The following is a 22161-nucleotide window of genomic DNA, read 5'->3' on the forward strand; positions in this document are numbered from 1 at the left end:
GGCCAGTTTACTCAGTTGCCTCGACGGATAGCGTACTGTTCAGAATAACACCAATAGCAGTGTTCAATTCCCGTTCCAGCGAAAGGAGCTTGTTTTGGTGCCCTAGCCTGTAGTAAAAACACGGCATGAGCTTCAGTTCAGCGACCCTTGAACAATCGAAGGTGCTGGGTTCATGTATGCAAGAAAATGTTCTTTCATTTTTTTATTAATGTTTTAGCACACAATCTTTTGAGCTCAAAATATGTTTTCCCATTCACTTTACAGATGTGTTCTGATTTTAAAATGGGAGAGTAAGAGACAATATTCCACCTTTTTGGAATTTTCATGTGGATTTCCACAATGGGAAAAGTGGTCTTCTGGGCAGTGACTTTGGCTGGTATTCACAGGAAATTGTATATTTGTTTGTCTTCCACACAATTATGTACCACAATAATTTCTGCCAGTAGGTTAGAAATGGCAATTGAGACAATTCTTGAGGTAGCAGATCCAATCAATTTAATTAACATGGGCATAATTCAAATAATGATTTTGTAGGTGTTCGTCTTGGGTCGGCGGTAGCACACTGAGATCTGAGGTAGAAAGTTACTCCAGTGGCTCCAGTACATGCTGCAGTGTTAGGACTGCTGCTGCAGTTTGGACTTATGCAAGTGCATTGCCGCTTTATTGTCCACAACATAATAGTGACAACGGCCTGAATCTTCTGGTCAATAGCAATACTGAGCACATCACCGCTGCCCGCAAAGTTTATTCCGAGCTGGCAATACAATCCATTTCTTCCAGGATCTTCCAATCCCTGCTGAGGCAGAAGTGAATAGTGCAGCTTCTCCGGGGTAGGTCTAGTGAGTATAGTAGACTTGGGGAAAGAAGAGGGAACGCCTCCTTTTTATGACTGTAGTTGCCGCATTCAGGTAGATTTTAAATGGTTTCAACTCTTTCAATGAATTAATGTGCGTTCGTGGATGGGTGATGTGGGTAATGAATGAGTGAGTGAGGTGGATGAGCTGAGTAGGTGGATGAACTTGGTTGGTGGATTGGAAGGAGTTGGCCAGATAGTGGGAGGGGTAGTCGGGTGCGGGGAGGGGGGGGGGGGTTGCAGTTGGGTTTGTTTTGAGGGCAGGAGGGTGGTTGGGGGTAGTCAGGTGCCACAGGATGTAGTCGGGTAGGTGGAGTCAGGTAGTTGGGTGCCCAGAGGGCTGGTTGGATGTGGTTGTTGGTTGTTCGGGGTGCTGCACTTTCTAGAACAAAGGCAGGCTGATAAAAGAGACTGCGGTTAGGAAAATACCTGCTCCCCTGAGTTAATGGATCCCTGCAGAGCTATAGAAATAAACAATAGATTCTCCTTATGAAACTGCATCGCCATATCAATCAAGAAGATATTAGCAGGCAACAGATTGTAAAATTGACTTTAACCAATCCAGATCAAAGCTTTCAGTCTTCTAGCCATAGACACAGACTTGTATACTTCATAGGGCAATGAAATTGACTGAATGAAAACCACTTCAAAGGTTTCTAACACTTTAAAGGGATAAAAACTTCTTCTCACAGACCTTTAAACTTGGCGTACAGACTTACTTTTACAGGGTTTAAGGGTACAGATGACAACACTTTCACTTTATTATGAGGGATCTGTATTTCTGAGATACTGAGTAACTATTTAAATGGTACGTGGATACAGATGAGAACACTTTCACTTTGTTAAGAGAACATTTTAAGTTTTACGTACTGACTGACTGTTTAATGGGTGTAAAGGCTGCAAATGGGAAGAGCAGCCAAATGAGTCTTATCCCAGGAAGGATCCTTGACCTGAACCCCTCCAGCCCATCGCAAGCCACCCTGACCCCCACTTCTCATGAAAGTCCCTGGCGGCACTTGTTGGGAGGGTACTTACCATCTTGCCACCCCTCGGACTGCAAGGTGCCCTGAGCTATTTTCATGGTCCCGCCAGGTCAGACCGGGAAGCCTGACTTGGATGTTGGGAAACCTGCTATGGACGGCAGGAAAGGCATGGAGACTCACGATGGGTCTGTCGTGGGGGGGAGGTGGGCCCACTGCCGGACATCCGGATTGGGCCGCCTGTTCAAAATGATGAGTTCTCCCCATGCTTATTTTTGCATGGATAAGAAGCGAGACTCGCACATTGGCGCCATTCTCAGCACCAGCAGAGACCAGTCCCGATCCTTCTCTGCTGGGAGCACTCAGTCGCCAGACAGGAGAATCCTGGCCGCTGTCTTCGAACAGGCTGAACATATTTAAATGCTCATTTAAATATGCTCAATTGGTTTACGCTGAGCGAGGGCATGCACCCGATCGCATCGGGTGCCACTGCCCAGCAGCATTGCATCCCGGTCGGAGCCCGGCGCGAGCCCTGTTTAGGGACCCACCCGCTATCTTTGGGAATGATGAGTGATGCACCGGGTGCAACGCGTGGGCGGGGCGGGGGGAGTATCGTGCCCAATGTTATTGATACTGGGCAGGATTCTGCCGTTCCTCTGCCTCATGTTTCTTGGCATTGTGCCATTTGCAGGCAGCGGGTTGCCTTCCTGCCGATTGTCAATGGGATATCCCATTGAAGCCTCTCCACATCGCTGGGAATTATGTGTGCTGGGGTGCCCTGCCAGCAGGAAAAGAGAATCATAACAGCCGGAGAATCCATAGATCATAGATTACTACAGTCCAGAAGGAAGACATTCGGCCCATTGAGTCTGCACCAACTGTCCAAAAGAGCGCCACACCCAGGTCCCCACCCTATCACTACAACCCCACCAAAACTTTTGGACACCAAGGGACAATTTAGCACCTAACCTGCACATCTTTGGACAGTGGGAGGAAACCGGAGCACCCAGAGGAAACCCACACAGACACGGGGAGAAAGTGCAAACTGCACACAGGCAGACACCCAAGGCGGGAATCGGATCCGAGTCCCTGGCACTGTGAGGCAGCAGTGCTAATCACTGTGCCACCATGGTGCCCCAATTCCGGCCATTGTTGGTCAATTCAGTTCAGCTTCTGGTGAGTTATGAGCCCAAGATATCAGTAACAAAGAAGCATAGAAAATAGGAGCAGGAGGAGGCCATTCGCTCCTTTGAGCCTGCTCCACCATTCATTGTGATCTTGGTTGATCATCTAACTCAGTAACCTGGTCCCACTTTCCCCTCATATCCTTTGGTATACTTAGGCCCAAGAGCTATATCTAACTCCTTCTTGACGCAATAGAGGGGTGGATTCTCCATTGCCCGATGCCGGTATCGGGATTCCTGAACGGGCAGAGACAGGAGCATTCCCCGAAAAAAAACATTGATGCCAGGCGCCAAACCCGTTGTGATGCTCCAATCTCCCCCAGCGGTGAAAGTGAGTTACCTACCCCATTCCGGTGGCACCTTGCAAAATCACGATTTACAGGTATTTAAATCTGATTAAAGAGCTAGAAACCCAATTCTCTCCCCCTCCCCCCCCCCTCCCCCATGGCCAATAATCACACGGGCTTGATTTGGTGCAAGTATTCAAAAGCCATGGCTGTTGAGAGGGAGCAAGGAGGTAAGCAAACAATAGAAATTTTGGGGGGTTTGCTGGGGATGTAAACCTGGACCTCAGGGGGATGACTTGTTGGCAGGTGCGTGGAGTCAGTGTCCCCCTTCGAGATCGGGATGCCCCGGCTGAGATCTCATTGTTGCATTAATTCATTTAAACTCACCTCCTAGCTGCAACTTACAGGCCCCTGGCTGTTGAGACTGATGACTGCTCACAGAACGCTGCAAATGCTCCAAGGGCTACTGGTCATGTGAAAACCCACCGAGCCAACCCCTCTGGACACCCTCATACCCCAACACTATCATCAAGGAGATGGATGTGGCCATGCTCAATCATCGGCCTATCAGGTGTCGCCACTCCTCATTGTAATCCTCAGAAGAGCAGCCCCACAACAGAGAATGCAGGAGTTTAGCAGAGCTCCCCTCAAACAAAAGGCATATGCACCAGTGCCACTGGAACCCTCCCTGACACGCAGTCCCTCTCAGAATAAAAGCTTCATCAGTTTTACTATCAGCTAGCCTACCCTGAGGATCAGGAGATAACTCCAAGCTCTGCATGTCCACCGCAGCCCTGATCCCATCCATTCCATCCCTGGCCATGAAATGTGACCAGCTCCCTGTCACTACGGGCGTCACGGTAGCACAGTGGTTAGCACTGTTGTTTCACAGTGCTAAGGTCCCATGTTCGATTCCCACTTGGGTCACTGTCTGTGCGGAGTCTGCACGTTCTCCCTGCGTCTGCGTGGATTTCCTCCGGCTGCTCCAGTTTCCTCCCACAAGTCCCAAAAGACGTGCTTGATGGGGGAATTGAACATTCTGAATTCTCCCTCTGTGTACCCAAACAGGCACCGGAGTGTGGCGACTAGGAGATTTTCATTGCAGTGTTAATGTAAGCCTACTTGTGACAATAATAACGATTATTTTTATTATTATTACCTGTGTGTAAAACCCGAGCTCCATATAACACTGTAGCTAAGGTCCCATCTGTTGGAGCTGCCGCACATCAGGTTCATAGCTTAAAAAATACTTGCCTGCACAGTATAAACGTCTCCACCATACAGTAAGTTGGCACTCTCCTGGCTGGAGAATACAAGGATCACCCAACAAGGAGACCCATAGCAGTCTCCACTTATGGGTGGCATGGTAGCACAGTGGTTAGCGCTGTTGCTGCACAGCGCCAGGGTTCCAAGTTCAATTCCCGGCTTGGGTCACTGTCTGTGTAGAGTCTGCATATTCTTCCCGTGTCTGCTTGGTTTTCCTCCGGGTGCTCCGGTTTCCTCCCACAACACGTGCTTGTTAGGTGAAATGGACATTCTGAATTCTTCCTCTGTGTCCCTGAACAGGTGCTGGAGTGTGGCGACTAGGGCCTTTTCACAATAACTTCACTGCAATGTTAATGTAAGCCTTCTTGTGACAATAATAAAGATTATTATTACTGGGAGAAATAGGACAGAGGCCACTGAGCCAAATCCCCCCCCCCCCCCCCAATCTGCAGAGACATTGATTTCGGACTACAACCAGCAATGCTAGTTATCTACCTGGCCGCTGCTGCCGTCGTGGGTTTTGAAGTGGGGGGGTGTGCCACCATCTGGCACAAGTGGCTCAGAGTCTCCCTGGTGAGCCGGATCAGCCGTCGCAGATACATGGTGGTGAGTGCGTCAGCCAAGGGAAAATCTTGCACGAGTGGAGCCTGCCCCAGAACAGCAGGGGCCAGCCAGTGAGGCTCAAATGCAGGCCGTCCACCAGGCCGAGGAGGAGGTGCAAAGGTGGGCCACATCAGACCATGTGTATACTGTTGGCGCCTGTCATTCGAGGAGCTGCCAGACTGCATGTGCTGCCGCTGATCCGACTCACCAGGGAGACTGTGAGCCACTTGTGCCAGATGGTGGCACACGCCCCCACTTCAACACCCACCCTACATCCATCTTCTCCTCAGCCTCCTAACCCATCCCTCACCCTTAACCCTTCCGCCCTTTCCTCCCCCTAGCCCCTAGCCTTGCACTCAATCAACGGCAAATAGCAGGACTTTCAAAGGTCATTACCTGGCAATGTGTGATGTGAATGTTACCGCCATTTGACAGCCCACGCCTGGATATTGTCCAGGCGCCACTGTCAGCTAACAATGGGCTGCTTCATTGCCAGAGAAGTTGTGAATAGAGCTGAAAACTGTGGAATCATCAGATCAATCGGGCTCCACTCCTGACCAGAGTGAAGGCCATTGATGGTTGAGGTGGTGGCAGCAGAAGATGGGTGGGTTAAGGACACTTCCATGAAAAACTCAGTTGCATCCTGCGCCTCTGAGGATTTGTCTCTGACAGCCACAATGACCATGTTTTGCTTCTGGTTATGATTCTAGCCATTGAATCTAGATGTTGAGTTTTGCTAAGAATCCTTGATGCCATATTCGGTTGCCTGCTCCTTTAAAGTCAAAGCAATTACACTTATTTCCATATCTGGATTTTAATTGTAACTCGAGCAGAGTGGTTCTAAAAACCTGAACTGAATGTTAGTGAGCAGGGTATAAATGAGTAGATATTAGAACATAGAAGATAGAACATTACAGCGCAGTACAGGCCCTTCAGCCCTTCGGCCCTTGATGTTGCGCCGACCTGTGAAACCACTCTAAAGCCCATCTACACTATTCCCTTATCATCCATATGTTTATCCAATGACCATTTAAATGCCCTTAATGTTGGTGAGTCCACTACTGTTGCAGGCAGGGCATTCCATGCCCTTACTACTCTCTGAGTAAAGAACCTACCTCTGACATCCGTCCTATATCTATCTCCCCTCAATTTAAAGCTATGTCCCCTCGTGCTAGCCATCACCATCTGAGGAAAAAGGCTCTCACTGTCCACCCTATCCAATCCTCTGATCATCTTGTATGCCTCAATTAAGTTACCTCTTAACCTTCTTCTCTCTAACGAAAACAGCCTGAAGCCCCTCAGCCTTTCCTCATAAGATCTTCCCTCCATACCAGGCAGCATCCTGCTAAATCTCCTCTGCACCCTTTCCAATGCTTCCACATCCTTCCTATAATGCGGCGACCAGAACTGCACGCAATACTCCAAATGCGGCCGCACCAGAGTTTTGTACAGCTGCAACATGACCATGGCTCCGAAACTCAATCCCTCTACCAATAAAAGCTAACACACCGTACGCCTTCTTAACAACCCTATCAACCTGGGTGGCAACTTTCATGAATCTATGTACATGGACACCGAGATCTCTCTGCTCATCCACACTACCAAGAATCTTACCATTAGCCCAGTGCTCTGTATTCCTGATACTCCTTCCAAAATGAATCACCTCACACTTTTCTGCATTAAACTCCATTTACCACCTCTCAGCCCAGCTCTGCAGCTTATCTATGTCCCTCTGCAACCTGCAACATCCTTCCGCACTGTCCACAACTCCACCGACTTTAGTGTCATCTGCAAATTTACTCACCCATCCTTCTATGCCCTCCTCCAGGTCATTTATAAAAATGACAAAGAGCAGTGGCCCCAAAACAGATCCTTGTGCTACACCACTAGTAACTGAACTCCAGGCTGAACATTTCCCATCAACCATATTGTTTGATGGAACTATGGATTCCTTTCATCACTTTACTGATTATTGGGTGGAAGCTGATTGGGTTTTGTAAAATCATATTTGGGTGACTCTGCAAAACCGGTTCTTACTCTCATCAAGAAGAGTGTGTAAGCAGTCCAAAAAACTAAGTAATGCATCTTTTTGTAAAACCGCCGTTTTTTTAATGAGACAAAGTATTACACAATATTACACAGCGGAGAAATACTTTTTTGAAGCATCAGAGTTACAGCATCAACCATTCCTTTCAAATACGCTCAAGTCGATTTGCCTTTAATTTAATCTTTTGTCTATTAAACTGCTTAATTATCGACATGTCAGAGACAAAGGAAGGAGTGATGAACTCTTCATGACTGTTTGACACAGCGCTCAGTGAACAGAAGGCAGCTTGTGTTAAAAGTGTCAGACCCACTGTCGATAGCCTCAAGAATTTCATCTAATGGCGCAAATGGAAATAAACAAAACTGAGAAAGGTTTTTTGTGCATCAGAGTATGCTGAAGCCAACATGGGAACTCAAGACTGTTATCCTTACTGGTGAACACAACAATTTGAACTGCTACATTAATCGTCTTTCCAGTTCATTCTATGTTACTAAAATCTATTCAAGAGCAATAATTCTGTCCTTCTATACAGAGCGGTTAGCAGGGGGATGCAACTTTCAGCAATGCATTCAAGTGCTAAAGATCCTCTGATGTGTCCAAGATGGGATTTGAACTGAAACATTGGTTTAGCCTGTCTTTAGTGCAAGGTACCATCTTGTTAAAGGAGTTGAAGCATGTACCAGGAATCTTCCTGAGGCTTATTAAGAGGCTGCATGGCAATTTGTCCTCGTTCCTTGTCTGAAAAATAACCAGCTGTTTGGGATATGGATTTCCGGTGCTACTTAAAGTGCTACTTCATGTCCGGTGGCGGCTAAGAGGGAGTAAGTCGCACATTTGGTGACTCTCGATCCGGTCGGACTTTTGGACCTTTTCCCCCGACTTTTTTGTACTTTTGAGTGCTGGATCTGTCATAGGCACTCAGGCACTGACTCCAGATATAGGTGTATGGAATTAAGGAGCAGGAAGAATCGCAAACAGCTGAAGAAGTGGTCAAACAAGGGCAGTGTAGAAGCTGCTGCTGAAGACAATATGGCCGATGTCCGGACCCCGGTGCACACAGCCCAGCCAACAATGGAGCATCTGCTGAAGGTCATCCAAGAAGGCTTCACCACGCTGAAACGGGACAGCTTAGACCCGATTCAGAAATCAATCGAGCTCCTGGAGCACAGGCTGGACGCCCAGGATCGGACCATCCAGAAGCTGGAAAAGGCGCTGGAGGAGCAGGAGGATCACCAAACGGTGGTGGAGGTGGAGATGGAGAGGCTGAAAGATCAACAAAAAAGGCTTCTGGAAAAGGTGGAGGACCTGGAAAATAGGTCTCGTCGGCAGAATTTGAGAATCGTTGGTCTCCTGGAGGGGGCTGCGGGAGAGGATGCCGCAGCGTATGTGGAAGACATGTTCCAGAAGCTGTTGGGTGATGATGTCTTCCCTTGCCCAGTGAAGGTGGGCAGGGCACACAGAGCGCTGGCGAGGCAGCCGCGAGCGGAGGCCCCCCCCCCCCCCCGAGCGATGGTGGTCAGGTTCCACAGGTTCCTGGACAAGGAGCGGGTGCTACAATGGGCCAAGCGCACGCGGAGCTGCCATTGGAACAATAGTGTCTTGCGCATCTACCAGGACCTGAGCATGGAGGTGTCCAGAAGAAGGGCAGGCTACAGGCAAGTCAAAGAGATTCTGTTTAAGAAGCAGATGAAGTTTGGGCTGCTGTACACGGTGCGCCTGTGGGTCACACACGAGCGACGGCACCATTACTTTGAGGAGCCCGAGGACGCGAGGGACTTCTCCAAGAGAGAAGGGCTGGTGCCGAACTGAGGACGTTTTGGACTTAAGTTAAAAAGTTACTAAGCGATGTTTACACGTTTTTCTTGTGTTGTTTTTTTCCCTCTTCTGTATTCGAGTTTTTATTGGAAAAAGAGGGTTGTTAAGGTATTTGGTGCTGGGGGCGTTTTGTGTTCTGATCGGGGTGGTTGGCAGTGCCTATTATTTATTTTGTTTTATTCGATTTGCACTAGCGTCGGGGTTTTCTTTGTTCCTTGGGATTTTTTTGGGGATGGCTGGTTTGGGGAAGTGGTGTTGATGGGCGGGGGGAATGGGTCAGAGGGGACAATAGTGGGAGACTTGTTGGTGCCGGAGTCAAGAGTCACCAGGCTAGCTGGGTGAGCTGGTCTACGGAAGCCAGGTGGGGGGTGTGCCTATAGCTAGTTTATGGCAGGGGTTAGGTTACAGGGTGTTGTTGCTAGCGGGGGGGGGGGGGGGGGTGGGTAGTTGATCTGCTGACGAGGGAGGGATTTGGGTTTGGTAACATGGAGGAGGTCGGAGGTGGGGGCTGCCAGGAGGCGGGCCAGGGAAGCACGACACAGGGGCTAGGGGTGGCCCCAATAAAGGAGATGGCTGATCGACGAGGAAGGGGGCACGGTGCCCCTCAACCAGGCTGATCACCTGGAACATTAGAGGGTTAAACGGGCCGGTAAAAAGGGCACGTGTGTTCACGCATCTGAGGGCGCTGAAGGCGGATGTAATAATCCTTCAGGAGACTCATCTGAAGGTAGCTGGACAGGTCAGATTAAGGAAGGAATGGATTAGCCAGGTCTTCCATTCGGGGCTGGACACTAAAACCAGGGGGGTCGTGAGTTTGGTTAACAAACGGGTGCAGTTCGAGGTGGGTAGTACAATCTCGGATGGGGGAGGCAGATTTGTCATGGTGAGTGGTAAGCTCGAGGGGATGAGGGTAGTTTTGATCAATGTGTATGCCCCAAATTGGGACAATGTGGATTTTATTAAGAGACTGCTGGGGAAGATACCAGACCTGGACTCTCACAGGCTGATTTTGGGAGGTGATTTTAACACAGTCCTTGACCCTGGCCTAGACCGGTCGTGTTCAAAAACGGGTAAGGTGCAGGCAATGGCAAAAAAACTGAGGGGGTTTATGGAGCAAATGGGGGGGGGGGGCTAATCCATGGAGGGCTAGTCGGCCGACGGGGAAGGAGTATTTGTTCTATTCACATGTCCATAAGGTGTATTTCCAAGTCGATTTTTTCATCATGAGCAGGGATTTGCTGGTGGGGTGACAGACGTAGAATATTCGGCGATCGCTATTTCGGACCATGCTCCACACTGGGTTGATCTGCAGATATGCAAGGAAAGTTTTCAGCACCCTCAATGGAGGCTAGAGGTCGGTTTGTTGGTGGAAGAGGTGTGTGTGAGAGGGTGAGGAAATTTATGCAAAACTATCTGCAGGCCAATGACACAAGGGAAGTCTCAGCTGCGGTGCTCTGGGAGGCGCTGAAGGCAGTGGTGAGAGGGGAGCTGATCTCGATTCGAGCACATAGGGACAGGACGGACAGGGCAGAAACGGACTGACTGGTAAAGGAGATCTTACAGGTAGACAGGAGATATGCGGAGACCCCGAGGGCAGAGCTACTAAGGGAACGACGAAGGCTACAGACTGAGTTTGGTGTGTTGTCCCTAGGTAAGGCTGTGGAGCAGCTTAGAAAAGCGAGGGGTGCGATCTATGAGCACAGGGAGAAAGCCAGTAGAATGCTGGCACAGCAACTGAGAAAGAGGGAGGCGGCCAGGAAAATAGGGAAGGTAGTCGGGGGGGGGGGGGGTGCTTGGTAGGGGATCCGGCAGGGCTGAACAAGGTGTTGAGGTGTAAGCTTTTCACCTCGGAACCCCCTCCGGGGCCGGAGAGGATGAGGCGCTTTCTGGATGGACTGACCTTCCCAAAAGTGGGTAGGGGATTGGTAGACGGGTTGGGGGCCCCAATCAGGACCGAAGAAATATTGAGGGGCTTGAGGGCCATGCGATCGGGTAAAGCCCCGGGGCCGGATGGGTATCCGGTGGAGTTTTATAAAAAGTTCTCTGAGATAGTGTGCCTGTGCTGGTTAGGGTTTTTAATGAGGCAAGAGACAGAGGGGTGTTACCCCCGACGATGTCACAGGCCACCATCTCCCTGATATTGAAGCAGGACAAAGACCCAGGGGCATGTGGGTCCTATAGGCCGATATCTCTGCTCAATGTAGAGGCTAAAATACTGGCCAAGCTCTTGGCTGCTAGGATTGAGGACTGTGTGCCAGGCGTCATTATGGAAGATCAAACCGGGTTCATCAAGGGCAGGCAGCTGGTGGCCAACCTAAGAAGGCTGCTGAATGTGATCATGATGCCCCCCCAGAGAATAGGGAGGTAGAGGTAGTTGTGGCAGTGGATGCCGAGAAGGCTTTCAGCCGGGTCGAGTGGGACTATCTATGGGAGGTGCTGGGACAATTTGGGTTCGGGGAGGGCTTTATCGACTGGGTTAGGCTGCTGTACCAGGCTCCGGAGGCTAGTGTTAGGATGAATAGGACGACGTCTGACTATTTTAGACTGTGGGACAAGGCAGCAAGGCAGGGGTGCCCCCTCTCCCCACTGCTGTTTGCGCTAGCAATAGAGCCGCTGGCAATTGCCCTGAGAGCTTCTAGGGGTTGGAAGGGCTGGAACGTGGGGTGGGAGGGGGGGGGGGGGGGGGCGGGGTGTAGCACAGAGTTTCATTGAACGCTGACGACCTGCTCTTATACATCATGGATCCAGTGGCTGGGATGGATGAAATCATGTGAATCCTGAGGGAATTTGGCCGGTTCTCGGGGTATAAACTGAACATGACAAAAAATTAGTTGTTTATAGTCCAGGCGAGGGGCCAGGAGGGTTACATAGAACATAGAACATAGAACAATACAGCGCAGTACAGGCCCTTCGGCCCACGATGTTGCACCGAAACAAAAGCCATCCAACCTACACTATGCCATTATCATCCATATGTTTATCCAATAAACTTTTAAATGCCCTCAATGTTGGCGAGTTCACCACTGTAGCAGGTAGGGCATTCCACGGCCTCACTACTCTTTGCGTAAAGAACCTACCTCTGACCTCTGTCCTATATCTATTACCCCTCAGTTTAAAGTTATGTCCCCTCGTGCCAGCCATATCCATCCGCGGGAGAAGGCTCTCACTGTCCACCCTATCCAACCCCCTGATCATTTTGTATGCCTCTATTAAGTCTCCTCTTAACCTTCTTCTCTCCAACGAAAACAACCTCAAGTCCATCAGCCTTTCCTCATAAGATTTTCCCTCCATACCAGGCAACATCCTGGTAAATCTCCTCTGCACCCGCTCCAAAGCCTCCACGTCCTTCCTATAATGCGGTGACCAGAACTGTACGCAATACTCCAAATGCGGCCGTACCAGAGTTCTGTACAGCTGCAACATGACCTCCCGACTCCGGAACTCAATCCCTCTACCAATAAAGGCCAACACTCCATAGGCCTTCTTCACAACCCTATCAACCTGGGTGGCAACTTTCAGGGATCTATGTACATGGACACCTAGATCCCTCTGCTCATCCACACTTTCAAGAACTTTACCATTAGCCAAATATTCCGCATTCCTGTTATTCCTTCCAAAGTGAATCACCTCACACTTCTCTACATTAAACTCCATTTGCCACCTCTCGGCCCAGCTCTGCAGCTTATCTATATCCCTCTGTAATCTGCTACATCCTTCCACACTATCGACAACACCACCGACTTTAGTATCGTCTGCAAATTTACTCACCCACCCTTCTGCGCCTTCCTCTAGTTCATTGATAAAAATGACAAACAGCAACGGCCCCAGAACAGATCCTTGTGGTACTCCACTTGTGACTGTACTCCATTCTGAACATTTCCCATCAACCACCACCCTCTGTCTTCTTTCAGCTAGCCAATTTCTGATCCACATCTCTAAATCACCCTCAATCCCCAGCCTCCGTATTTTTTGCAATAGCCTACCGTGGGGAACCTTATCAAACGCTTTGCTGAAATCCATATACACCACATCAACTGCTCTACCCTCGTCTACCTGTTCAGTCACCTTCTCAAAGAACTCAATAAGGTTTGTGAGGCATGACCTACCCTTCACAAAGCCATGCTGACTATCCCTGATCATATTATTCCTATCTAGATGATTATAAATCTTGTCTCTTATAATCCCCTCCAAGACTTTACCCACTACAGACGTGAGGCTCACCGGCCTATAGTTGCCGGGGTTGTCTCTGCTCCCCTTTTTGAACAAAGGGACCACATTTGCTGTCCTCCAGTCCTCTGGCACTATTCCTGTAGCCAATGATGACATAAAAATCAAAGCCAAAGGTCCAGCAATCTCTTCCCTGGCCTCCCATAGAATCCTAGGATAAATCCCATCAGGTCCCGGGGACTTATCTATTTTCAGCCTGTCCAGAATTGCCAACACCTCTTCCCTACGTACCTCAATGCCATCTATTCTATTAGCCTGGGGCTCAGCATTCTCCTCCACAACATTATCTTTTTCCTGAGTGAATACTGACGAAAAATATTCATTTAGTATCTCGCCTATCTCTTCAGACTCCACACACAACTTCCCATCCCTGTCCTTGACTGGTCCTACTCTTTCCCTAGTCATTCGCTTATTCCTGACATACCTATAGAAAGCTTTTGGGTTTTCCTTGATCCTTCCTGCCAAATACTTCTCATGTCCCCTTCTTGCTCGTCTTAGCTCTCTCTTTAGATCCTTCCTCGCTACCTTGTAACTATCCATCGCCCCAACCGAAACTTCACACTTCATCTTCACATAGGCCTCCTTCTTCCTCTTAACAAGAGATTCCACTTCCTTGGTAAACCACGGTTCCCTCGCTCGACGCCTTCCTCCCTGTCTGACCGGTACATACTTATCAAGAACACGCAGTAGCTGATCCTTGAACAAGCCCCACTTATCCAGTGTGCCCAACACTTGCAGCCTACTTCTCCACCTTATCCCCCCCAAGTCACGTCTAATGGCATCATAATTGCCCTTCCCCCAGCTATAACTCTTGCCCTGCGGTGTATACTTATCCCTTTCCATCATTAACGTAAACGTCACCGAATTGTGGTCACTGTCCCCAAAGTGCTCTCCTACCTCCAAATCCAACACCTGGCCTGGTTCATTACCCAAAACCAAATCCAACGTGGCCTCGCCTCTTGTTGGCCTGTCAACATATTGTTTCAGGAAACCCTCCTGCACACACTGTACAAAAAACGACCCATCTATTGTACTCGAACTATATCATTTCCAGTCAATATTTGGAAAGTTAAAATCTCCCATAATAACTACCCTGTTACTTTCGCTCATATCCAGAATCATCTTCGCCATCCTTTCCTCTACATCCCTAGAACTATTAGGAGGCCTATAAAAAACTCCCAACAGGGTGACCTCTCCTTTCCTGTTTCTAACTTCAGCCCATACTACCTCGGCAGAAGAGTCCCCATCTAGCATCCTCTCCGCCACCGTAATACTGCTCTTGACTAGCAGCGCCACACCTCCCCCTCTTTTGCCTCCTTCTCTGAGCTTACTAAAACACCTAAACCCCGGAACCTGCAACATCCATTCCTGTCCCTGCTCTATCCATGTCTCCGAAATGGCCACAACATCGAAGTCCCAGGTACCAACCCACGCTGCCAGTTCCCCTACCTTGTTTCGTATACTCCTGGCATTGAAGTAGACACACTTCAAACCACCTACCTGAACACTGGCCCCCTCCTGCGATGTCAAATCTGTGCTCCTGACCTCTATACTCTCATTCTCCCTTACCCTAAAACTACAATCCAGGTTCCCATGCCCCTGCTGCATTAGTTTAAACCCCCCCAAAGAGCACTAACAAATCTCCCCCCCAGGATATTTGTGCCCCTCAGGTTCAGATGTAGACCATCCTGTCTGTAGAGGTCCCACCTTCCCCAGAAAGAGCCCCAGTTATCCAAAAATCTGAATCCCTCCCGCCTGCACCATCCCTGTAGCCACGTGTTTAAATGCTCTCTCTCCTTATTCCTCATCTCACTATCACGTGGCACGGGCAACAACCCAGAGATAACAACTCTGTTTGTTCTAGTTCTGAGCTTCCATCCTAGCTCCCTGAAAGCCTGCCTGACATCCTTGTCCCCTTTCCTACCTATGTCGTTGGTGCCAATGTGGACCACGACTTGGGGCTGCTCCCCCTCCCCCCTAAGGACCCGGAAAACACGATCCGAGACATCACGTACCCTTGCACCTGGGAGGCAACATACCAAACGTGAGTCTCTCACGCTCCCACAAAATCTCCTATCTGTGCCCCTGACTATAGAGTCCCCAATTACTAATGCTCTGCTCCTCTCCCCCCTTCCCTTCTGAGCAACAGGGACAGACTCCGTGCCAGAGGCCCGTACCCCATGGCTTACCCCTGGTAAGTCCCCCCCCCACAAGTATCCAAAGCGGTATACTTGTTTCTCAGGGGTACGACCGCAGGGGATCCCTGCACTGACTGTTTTTTCCCAGTCCCTCTTACAGTTACCCACCTATCTCCAATCTTTGGTGTAACTAATTCCCTGAAGCTGCTATCTATGACCCCTTCTGACTCCCGAATGTCTGAGGGGTTGGCTGAGGGGGCTGCCGTTTAGGTTAGTAGGACAGTTTTAGATACTTAGGGATACAGGTGGCGCGGGACTGGGGCCGGTTGCACAAGTTGAACTTATCTCAGTTGGTGGAGCAAATGAGGGTTGAGGTCCGGAGGTGGGATGCGCTCCCACTGACACTAGCGGGGAGAGTGTAGACGGTTAAAATGACGATCCTCCCAAGAATCCTGTTCCTTTTCTAGTGTCTCCCCATTTTCATTCTGCGGTCTTTTTTCAAGAAGGTCAATAAAATGATTATGGGATTTGTGTGGGCGGGAAAGTCCCCGCGGGTGAGGAGATTGATGCTCGAGAGGAACCGAGGGGAAGGGGGGCTGGCGCTGCCAAACTTTAGTCATTACTACTGGGCGGCCAACGTAGCTATGGTAAGGAAGTGGATGGTGGGTGCGGGGTCGGTTTGGGGGTGGATGGAGGCCACTTCATGCAGGGGCACCAGATTGTCAGTCCTGGTTACGGCACCCCTGGCTCTCCCACTGGCACGGTACTCCACAAGTCCTATAGTGGTGGCGACCTTGCGGATCTGGGCCAATGGCGAAGGCACATGGGGGAAGTGAGAGCATCAGTTTGGTCCCCAATTTGCGACAATCACTGATTTGCCCCGGGGAATATGGATGGTGGGTTCCGAGCGGAGGGCTGGGATTGAGAGGATGGGGGATCGGTTCTTGGAAGGCAGCTTCCCAAGCATGAGGGTGCTAGAGGAGAAATTTGGGCTGGCGAGAGGGAATGAATTAAGGTACTTGCAGGTGCGGGACTTTCTACGCAGACAGATTCCATCCTTCCCACGCCTGCCACTTAGGGGGATCCAGGACAGGGTAATGTCCAGTGGATGGGTGGGGGAGGGTCTCAGATATATACGAAGAACGTATGGGGGCAGAGGAGTCACAGACCAAGGAGCTGAAGCTTAAGTGGGAAGAGGAGCTTGGAGGTGAGATAGAAGAGGACTTATGGGCAGAGACGTTGAGCATGGTTAACGCGACCTCAAGATGCGCTAGGTTCAGCCTGATTCAATTTAAGGGCGTCCACCGGGCCCACATGACAGTGGCCCAGATGAGTAAATTCTTTGGATTAGAGGACAGGTGCGCCAGATGTTCGGGAGGACCAGCGAACCATGTCCACATGTTCTATGCATGTCCAAAAGTCAGGGGGTACTGGCAGGGATTCGCGGACGTTATGTCCCGGGTACAGAAAACAAGGGTGGTGATGAGTCCAGAGGTGGCAATTTTTGGGGTTTCGGAGGACCCGGGAATCCAGGAGGAGAGAGAGGCTGACGTTTTGGCCTTTGCTTCCCTGGTAGCCCGACGACAAATTCTGCTGGCATGGAGGGACTCAAAGCCCCCGAAGTCGGAGGCCTGGCTATCGGATATGGTGAGCTTTCTCACTCTGGAGAAAATTAAGTTCGCCCTGAGAGGGTCACTGTCAGGGTTCGCCCGGAGGTGGCAACCATTTAACGACTTCTTCGCTGAAAATTAATCGTCAGCAGAGGCGGGGGGGGGGGGGGATAGGGTAGCATAGATTAGGGGGGTAGTTAGGCGGGTCCTTGTAGGAGGGGAGCTGGTTTTTGCACTATGTTGATTGTTCTTTGCACACTGTTTTGTATTGTTGTTGTTTACTATGCCAAAATGCCTCAATAAAATTGTTTATCAAAAAAAAAAGTGCTGCTTCATGTTCATTTGCTGTGGGAACAATAAATGGGAGCTCTCAAACACATCAGGAGGGCGGCCTGATTGAGGTGTACAATATTATGAGGGACTTAGATAAAGTAGATAGGAAAAAAGCTTTTCCCCTTAGCAGAGGGATCAAAGAACAACAAACAAACAAAGAACAAAGAAATGTACAGCACAGGAACAGGCCCTTCGGCCCTCCAAGCCCGTGCCGACCATACTGCCCGACTAAACTACAATCTTCTACACTTCCTGGGTCCGTATCCTTCTATTCCCATCCTATTCATATATTTGTCAAGATGCCCCTTAAATGTCCCCATCGTCCCTGCCTCCACTACCTCCTCCGGTAGTGAGTTCCAGGCACCCACTACCCTCTGCGTAAAAAACTTGCCTCGTACATCTACTCTAAACTTTGCCCCTCTCACCTTAAACCTATGCCCCCTAGTAATTGACCCCTCTACCCTGGGGAAAAGCCTCTGACTATCCACTCTGTCTATGCCCCTCATAATTTTGTATACCTCTATCAGGTCGCCTCTCAACCTCCTTCGTTCCAGTGAGAACAAACCGAGTTTATTCAATCGCTCCTCATAGCTTATGCCCTCCATACCAGGCAACATTCTGGTAAATCTCTTCTGCACCCTCTCTAAAGCCTCCACATCCTTCTGGTAGTGTGGCGACCAGAATTGAACACTATACTCCAAGTGTGGCCTAACTAAGGTTCTATACAGCTGCAACATGACTTGCCAATTCTTATACTCAATGCCCCGGCCAATGAAGGCAAGCATGCCGTATGCCTTCTTGACTACCTTCTCCACCTGTGTAGCCCCTTTCAGTGATCTGTGGACCTGTACTCCTAGATCTCTTTGACTTTCAATACTCTTGAGGGTTCTACCATTCACTGTATATTCCCTACCTGCATTAGCCCTTCCAAAATGCATTACCTCACATTTGTCCAGGTTAAACTCCATCTGCCATCTCTCCGCCCAAGTCTCCAGACAATCTAAATCCTGCTGTATCCTCAGACAGTCCTCATCGCTATCCGCAATTCCACCAACCTTTGTGTCGTCTGCAAACTTACTAATCAGACCAGTTACATTTTCCTCCAAATCATTTATATATACTACAAAGAGCAAAGGTCCCAGCACTGATCCCTGTGGAACACCACTGGTCACAGCCCTCCAATTAGAAAAGCATCCCTCCATTGCTACCCTCTGCCTTCTATGGCCTAGCCAGTTCTGTATCCACCTTGCCAGTTCACCCCTGATCCCGTGTGACTTCACCTTTTGTACTAGTCTACCATGAGGGACCTTGTCAAAGGCCTTACTGAAGTCCATATAGACAACATCTACTGCCCTACCTGCATCAATCATCTTAGTGACCTCCTCGAAAAACTCGATCAAGTTAGTGAGACACGACCTCCCCTTCACAAAACCGTGCTGCCTCTCACTAATACGTCCATTTGCTTCCAAATGGGAGTAGATCCTGTCTCGAAGAATTCTCTCCAGTAATTTCCCTACCACTGAAGTAAGGCTCACCGGCCTGTAGTTCCCGGGATTATCCCTGCCACCCTTCTTAAACAGAGGAACAACATTGGCTATTCTCCAGTCCTCCGGGACATCCCCTGAAGACAGCGAGGATCCAAAGATTTCTGTCAAGGCCTCAGCAATTTCCTCTCCAGCCTCCTTCAGTATTCTGGGGTAGATCCCATCCGGCCCTGGGGACTTATCTACCTTAATATTTTTTAAGACACCCAACACCTCGTCTTTTTGGATCACAATGTGACCCAGGCTATCTACACCCCCTTCTCCAGACTCAACATCTACCAATTCCTTCTCTTTGGTGAATACTGATGCAAAGTATTCATTTAGTACCTCGCCCATTTCCTCTGGCTCCACACATAGATTCCCTTGCCTATCCTTCAGTGGGCCAACCCTTTCCCTGGCTACCCTCTTGCTTTTTATGTAAGTGTAAAAAGCCTTGGGATTTTCCTTAACCCTATTTGCCAATGACTTTTCATGACCCCTTCTAGCCCTCCTGACTCCTTGCTTAAGTTCCTTCCTACTTTCCTTATATGCCACACAGGCTTCGTCTGTTCCCAGCCTTTTAGCCCTGACAAATGCCTCCTTTTTCTTTTTGACGAGGCCTACAATATCATTCGTCATCCAAGGTTCCCGAAAATTGCCGTATTTATCTTTCTTCCTCACAGGAACATGCCTGTCCTGTATTCCTTTCAACTGACACTTGAAAGCCTCCCACATGTCAGATGTTGATTTGCCCTCAAACATCCGCCCCCAATCTATGTTCTTCAGGTCCCGCCTAATATTGTTATAATTAGCCTTCCCCCAATTTAGCACATTCATCCTCGGACCACTCTTATCCTTGTCCACCAGTACTTTAAAACTTACTGAATTGTGGTCACTGTTACCGAAATGCTCCCCTACTGAAACATCTACCACCTGGCCGGGCTCATTCCCCAATACCAGGTCCAGTACCGCCCCTTCCCTAGTTGGACTGTTTACATATTGTTTTAAGAAGCCCTCCTGGATGCTCCTTACAAACTCTGCCCCGTCTAAGCCCCTGGCACTAAGTGAGTCCCAGTCAATATTGGGGAAGTTGAAGTCTCCCATCACCACAACCCTGTTGTTTTTACTCTTTTCCAAAATCTGTCTACCTATCTGCTCCTCTATCTCCCGCTGGCTGTTGGGAGGCCTGTAGTATACCCCCAACATTGTGACTGCACCCTTCTTATTCCTGATCTCTACCCATATAGCCTCACTGCCCTCTGAGGTGTCCTCTCGCTGTATAGCTGTGATACTCTCCTGAACAAGTAGCGCAACTCCGCCTCCCCTTTTACATCCCCCTCTATCCCGCCTGAAACATCTAAATCCTCAATAACCAGAGAGCATGGATTTAGAGGGGATTTGTGGAAAACCCTTTTCACCCAGAGAATGGTGGGAATCTACAACTAATTACCTGAAAGAGTGGTAGAAGTGGGAACCCTCACAACATTTTAGAAGCATTTAGATGAGCACTTGAAATGCATAGCATACAAGGCTACGGACCAAGTGCTGGGAAATGGGATTAGAATAGATGGGTACTTGATGGCTGGCGCAGACACAATGTCTGAAGGCCCCCTTTTTGTGCTGTAACTCTATGACTCCATGGGCAGAACCTTATCAGAATTTGGCAATGTGTCAGACTCACACAGAAACCTGGCGTGTAACTCTCCAGTTCCGCAGACCAGTTTTCCCATGGAATCTTGAGCCTCTTTGCCAAAAAAGCGAATGGGCGTAGTTTATGCGGTCACTCTGGCAGGGCAGGGTCAGCCCCGTTATTTCCGTGCCCGCCCGGTGCTGAACCAAAGGTCGATGCCGAGCTGGATTGTCTGGAAAGCTTGGGCATCATCCGTATCATCCGCCCCGTCTATTTCGCCGATTGGGCTGCTCCAGTGGTCCCGGTGCTAAAACCTGATGGATCCATATGTCTGTGCGGAGACTGTAAAATAACGGTGAACCGGGTCTCTCACCTGGATCGTTACCCGGTCCCACGCATTGAAGATCTGTACGCCAAACTCAGCGGTGGTAGCACGTTCATGAAACTCGACATGAGCCACGCGTACCTGCAGCTGATCTTGGACTCTGACTCTCAGAAGTACCTGACAGTAAACACCCACAAAGGGTTGTATCAATACACCCGACTGCCTTTTGGGGTTTCATCGGCCTGTGAGATTTTCCACCGGATGATGGAAACATCATGCGGGGCCTACCCAGGGTGGCCGTATACTTAGACGATGCGCTCATCACCAGGGCCTGGGAAAAGGAACACTTGGAGAACCTGGCTGAAGTCCTCGGCATTTTGAACAGGCCAGTGTCTGCCTCCACGGGGAGAAATGTGTTTTTAATGCCCCCGATGTCACCTATCTGGGATACCAGGTTGACAGAAAGGGGCTTCACACGGTGGAAGGCAAGGTGCAGCCCATCTGGCAGGCCCCAATCCCTAAAGACCTAACCAAACTCCGTTCCTTTTTGGGACTCATAAACTACTATGGAAAATTCATCACCAACTGGCCACACAGCTTAGCCCACTCCACAACCTATTAAAGGGCACCAGTGGGAATGGAACTCCCCCCCCCCCCCCCCCCCTCCCGCACTAGAAAGCATTCCAAGCGATAAATAGGCAGTTGTCCTTCGAGAAGCTATTGACGCATTTTGACCCGGCAAAGCCGCTTCTCCTGATGTGCGCCGCTTCCCCCTACTGCGTAGGAGACGTTCTTGCACACCGGGAAGCCTGACGGGTCAGAGCGACCGATCGCTTTTGTGTTGCGCACACTAGCCGACTCCGAGCAGAACTATGCCCAAATTGAGAAGGAGGGCCTAGCAGTTGTATTTGGTGTCCAGAGATTCCACCAGTGTGTCTACGGCCATGAATTTACGGTCGATACAGACCACAAACGGTTACTTGGACTATTGAAGGAGGATCGAGTGATTTCCCCCAATCGCATTTGCCAGGGTCCAGCGATGGGCATTGCTCCTGGTTGCGTACGAGTACATGCTGGAACAGCGCCCGGGCCCACAGATCCCACACGCCAACGCATTGAGCCGCCTGCCCCTCTCCACAGGACCGCCGATCCCGGCCTCCGCTGCAGAAGTAGTAGTGGTCCTCCATTTCATGGATTCCTTGCTAGACGTAGCGACAATGTAATAGAATGGACCCAGACGAACCTGTAGTTATCGTGGGTCTGATACTTGGTCCACTATGGGGGCCAGCACAGATCTTTGCCCGATAATCTGCAGGTCTGTATGTCAAAGTTCCCAGAGC

At 49.7% G+C, this 22161-nt stretch overlaps 1 protein-coding gene across 2 annotated transcripts in view; it reads right to left on the reverse strand.

The window, feature by feature from the left end:
• rapgef5a (Rap guanine nucleotide exchange factor (GEF) 5a) overlaps nt 1-22161 on the reverse strand; it is a 370729-nt gene that overhangs the window by 139057 nt on the left and 209511 nt on the right. The window contains exon 1 of one of the 2 annotated variants that reach the window (XM_072509219.1): nt 1889-2026. The exons of the other annotated variant lie outside the window; for it this stretch is intronic. Within the exon in view, the coding sequence (XP_072365320.1) occupies nt 1889-1891 (3 nt within the window). The 5' untranslated portion in view covers nt 1892-2026. Of the gene's footprint in view, nt 1-1888; nt 2027-22161 lie in introns of those variants that run through there. 2 annotated transcript variants of the gene reach the window in all.

The sequence above is a fragment of the Scyliorhinus torazame genome, chromosome 6 (genome assembly GCF_047496885.1).
Source record: "Scyliorhinus torazame isolate Kashiwa2021f chromosome 6, sScyTor2.1, whole genome shotgun sequence".
NCBI classification, from domain to species: Eukaryota; Metazoa; Chordata; class Chondrichthyes; order Carcharhiniformes; family Scyliorhinidae; genus Scyliorhinus; species Scyliorhinus torazame.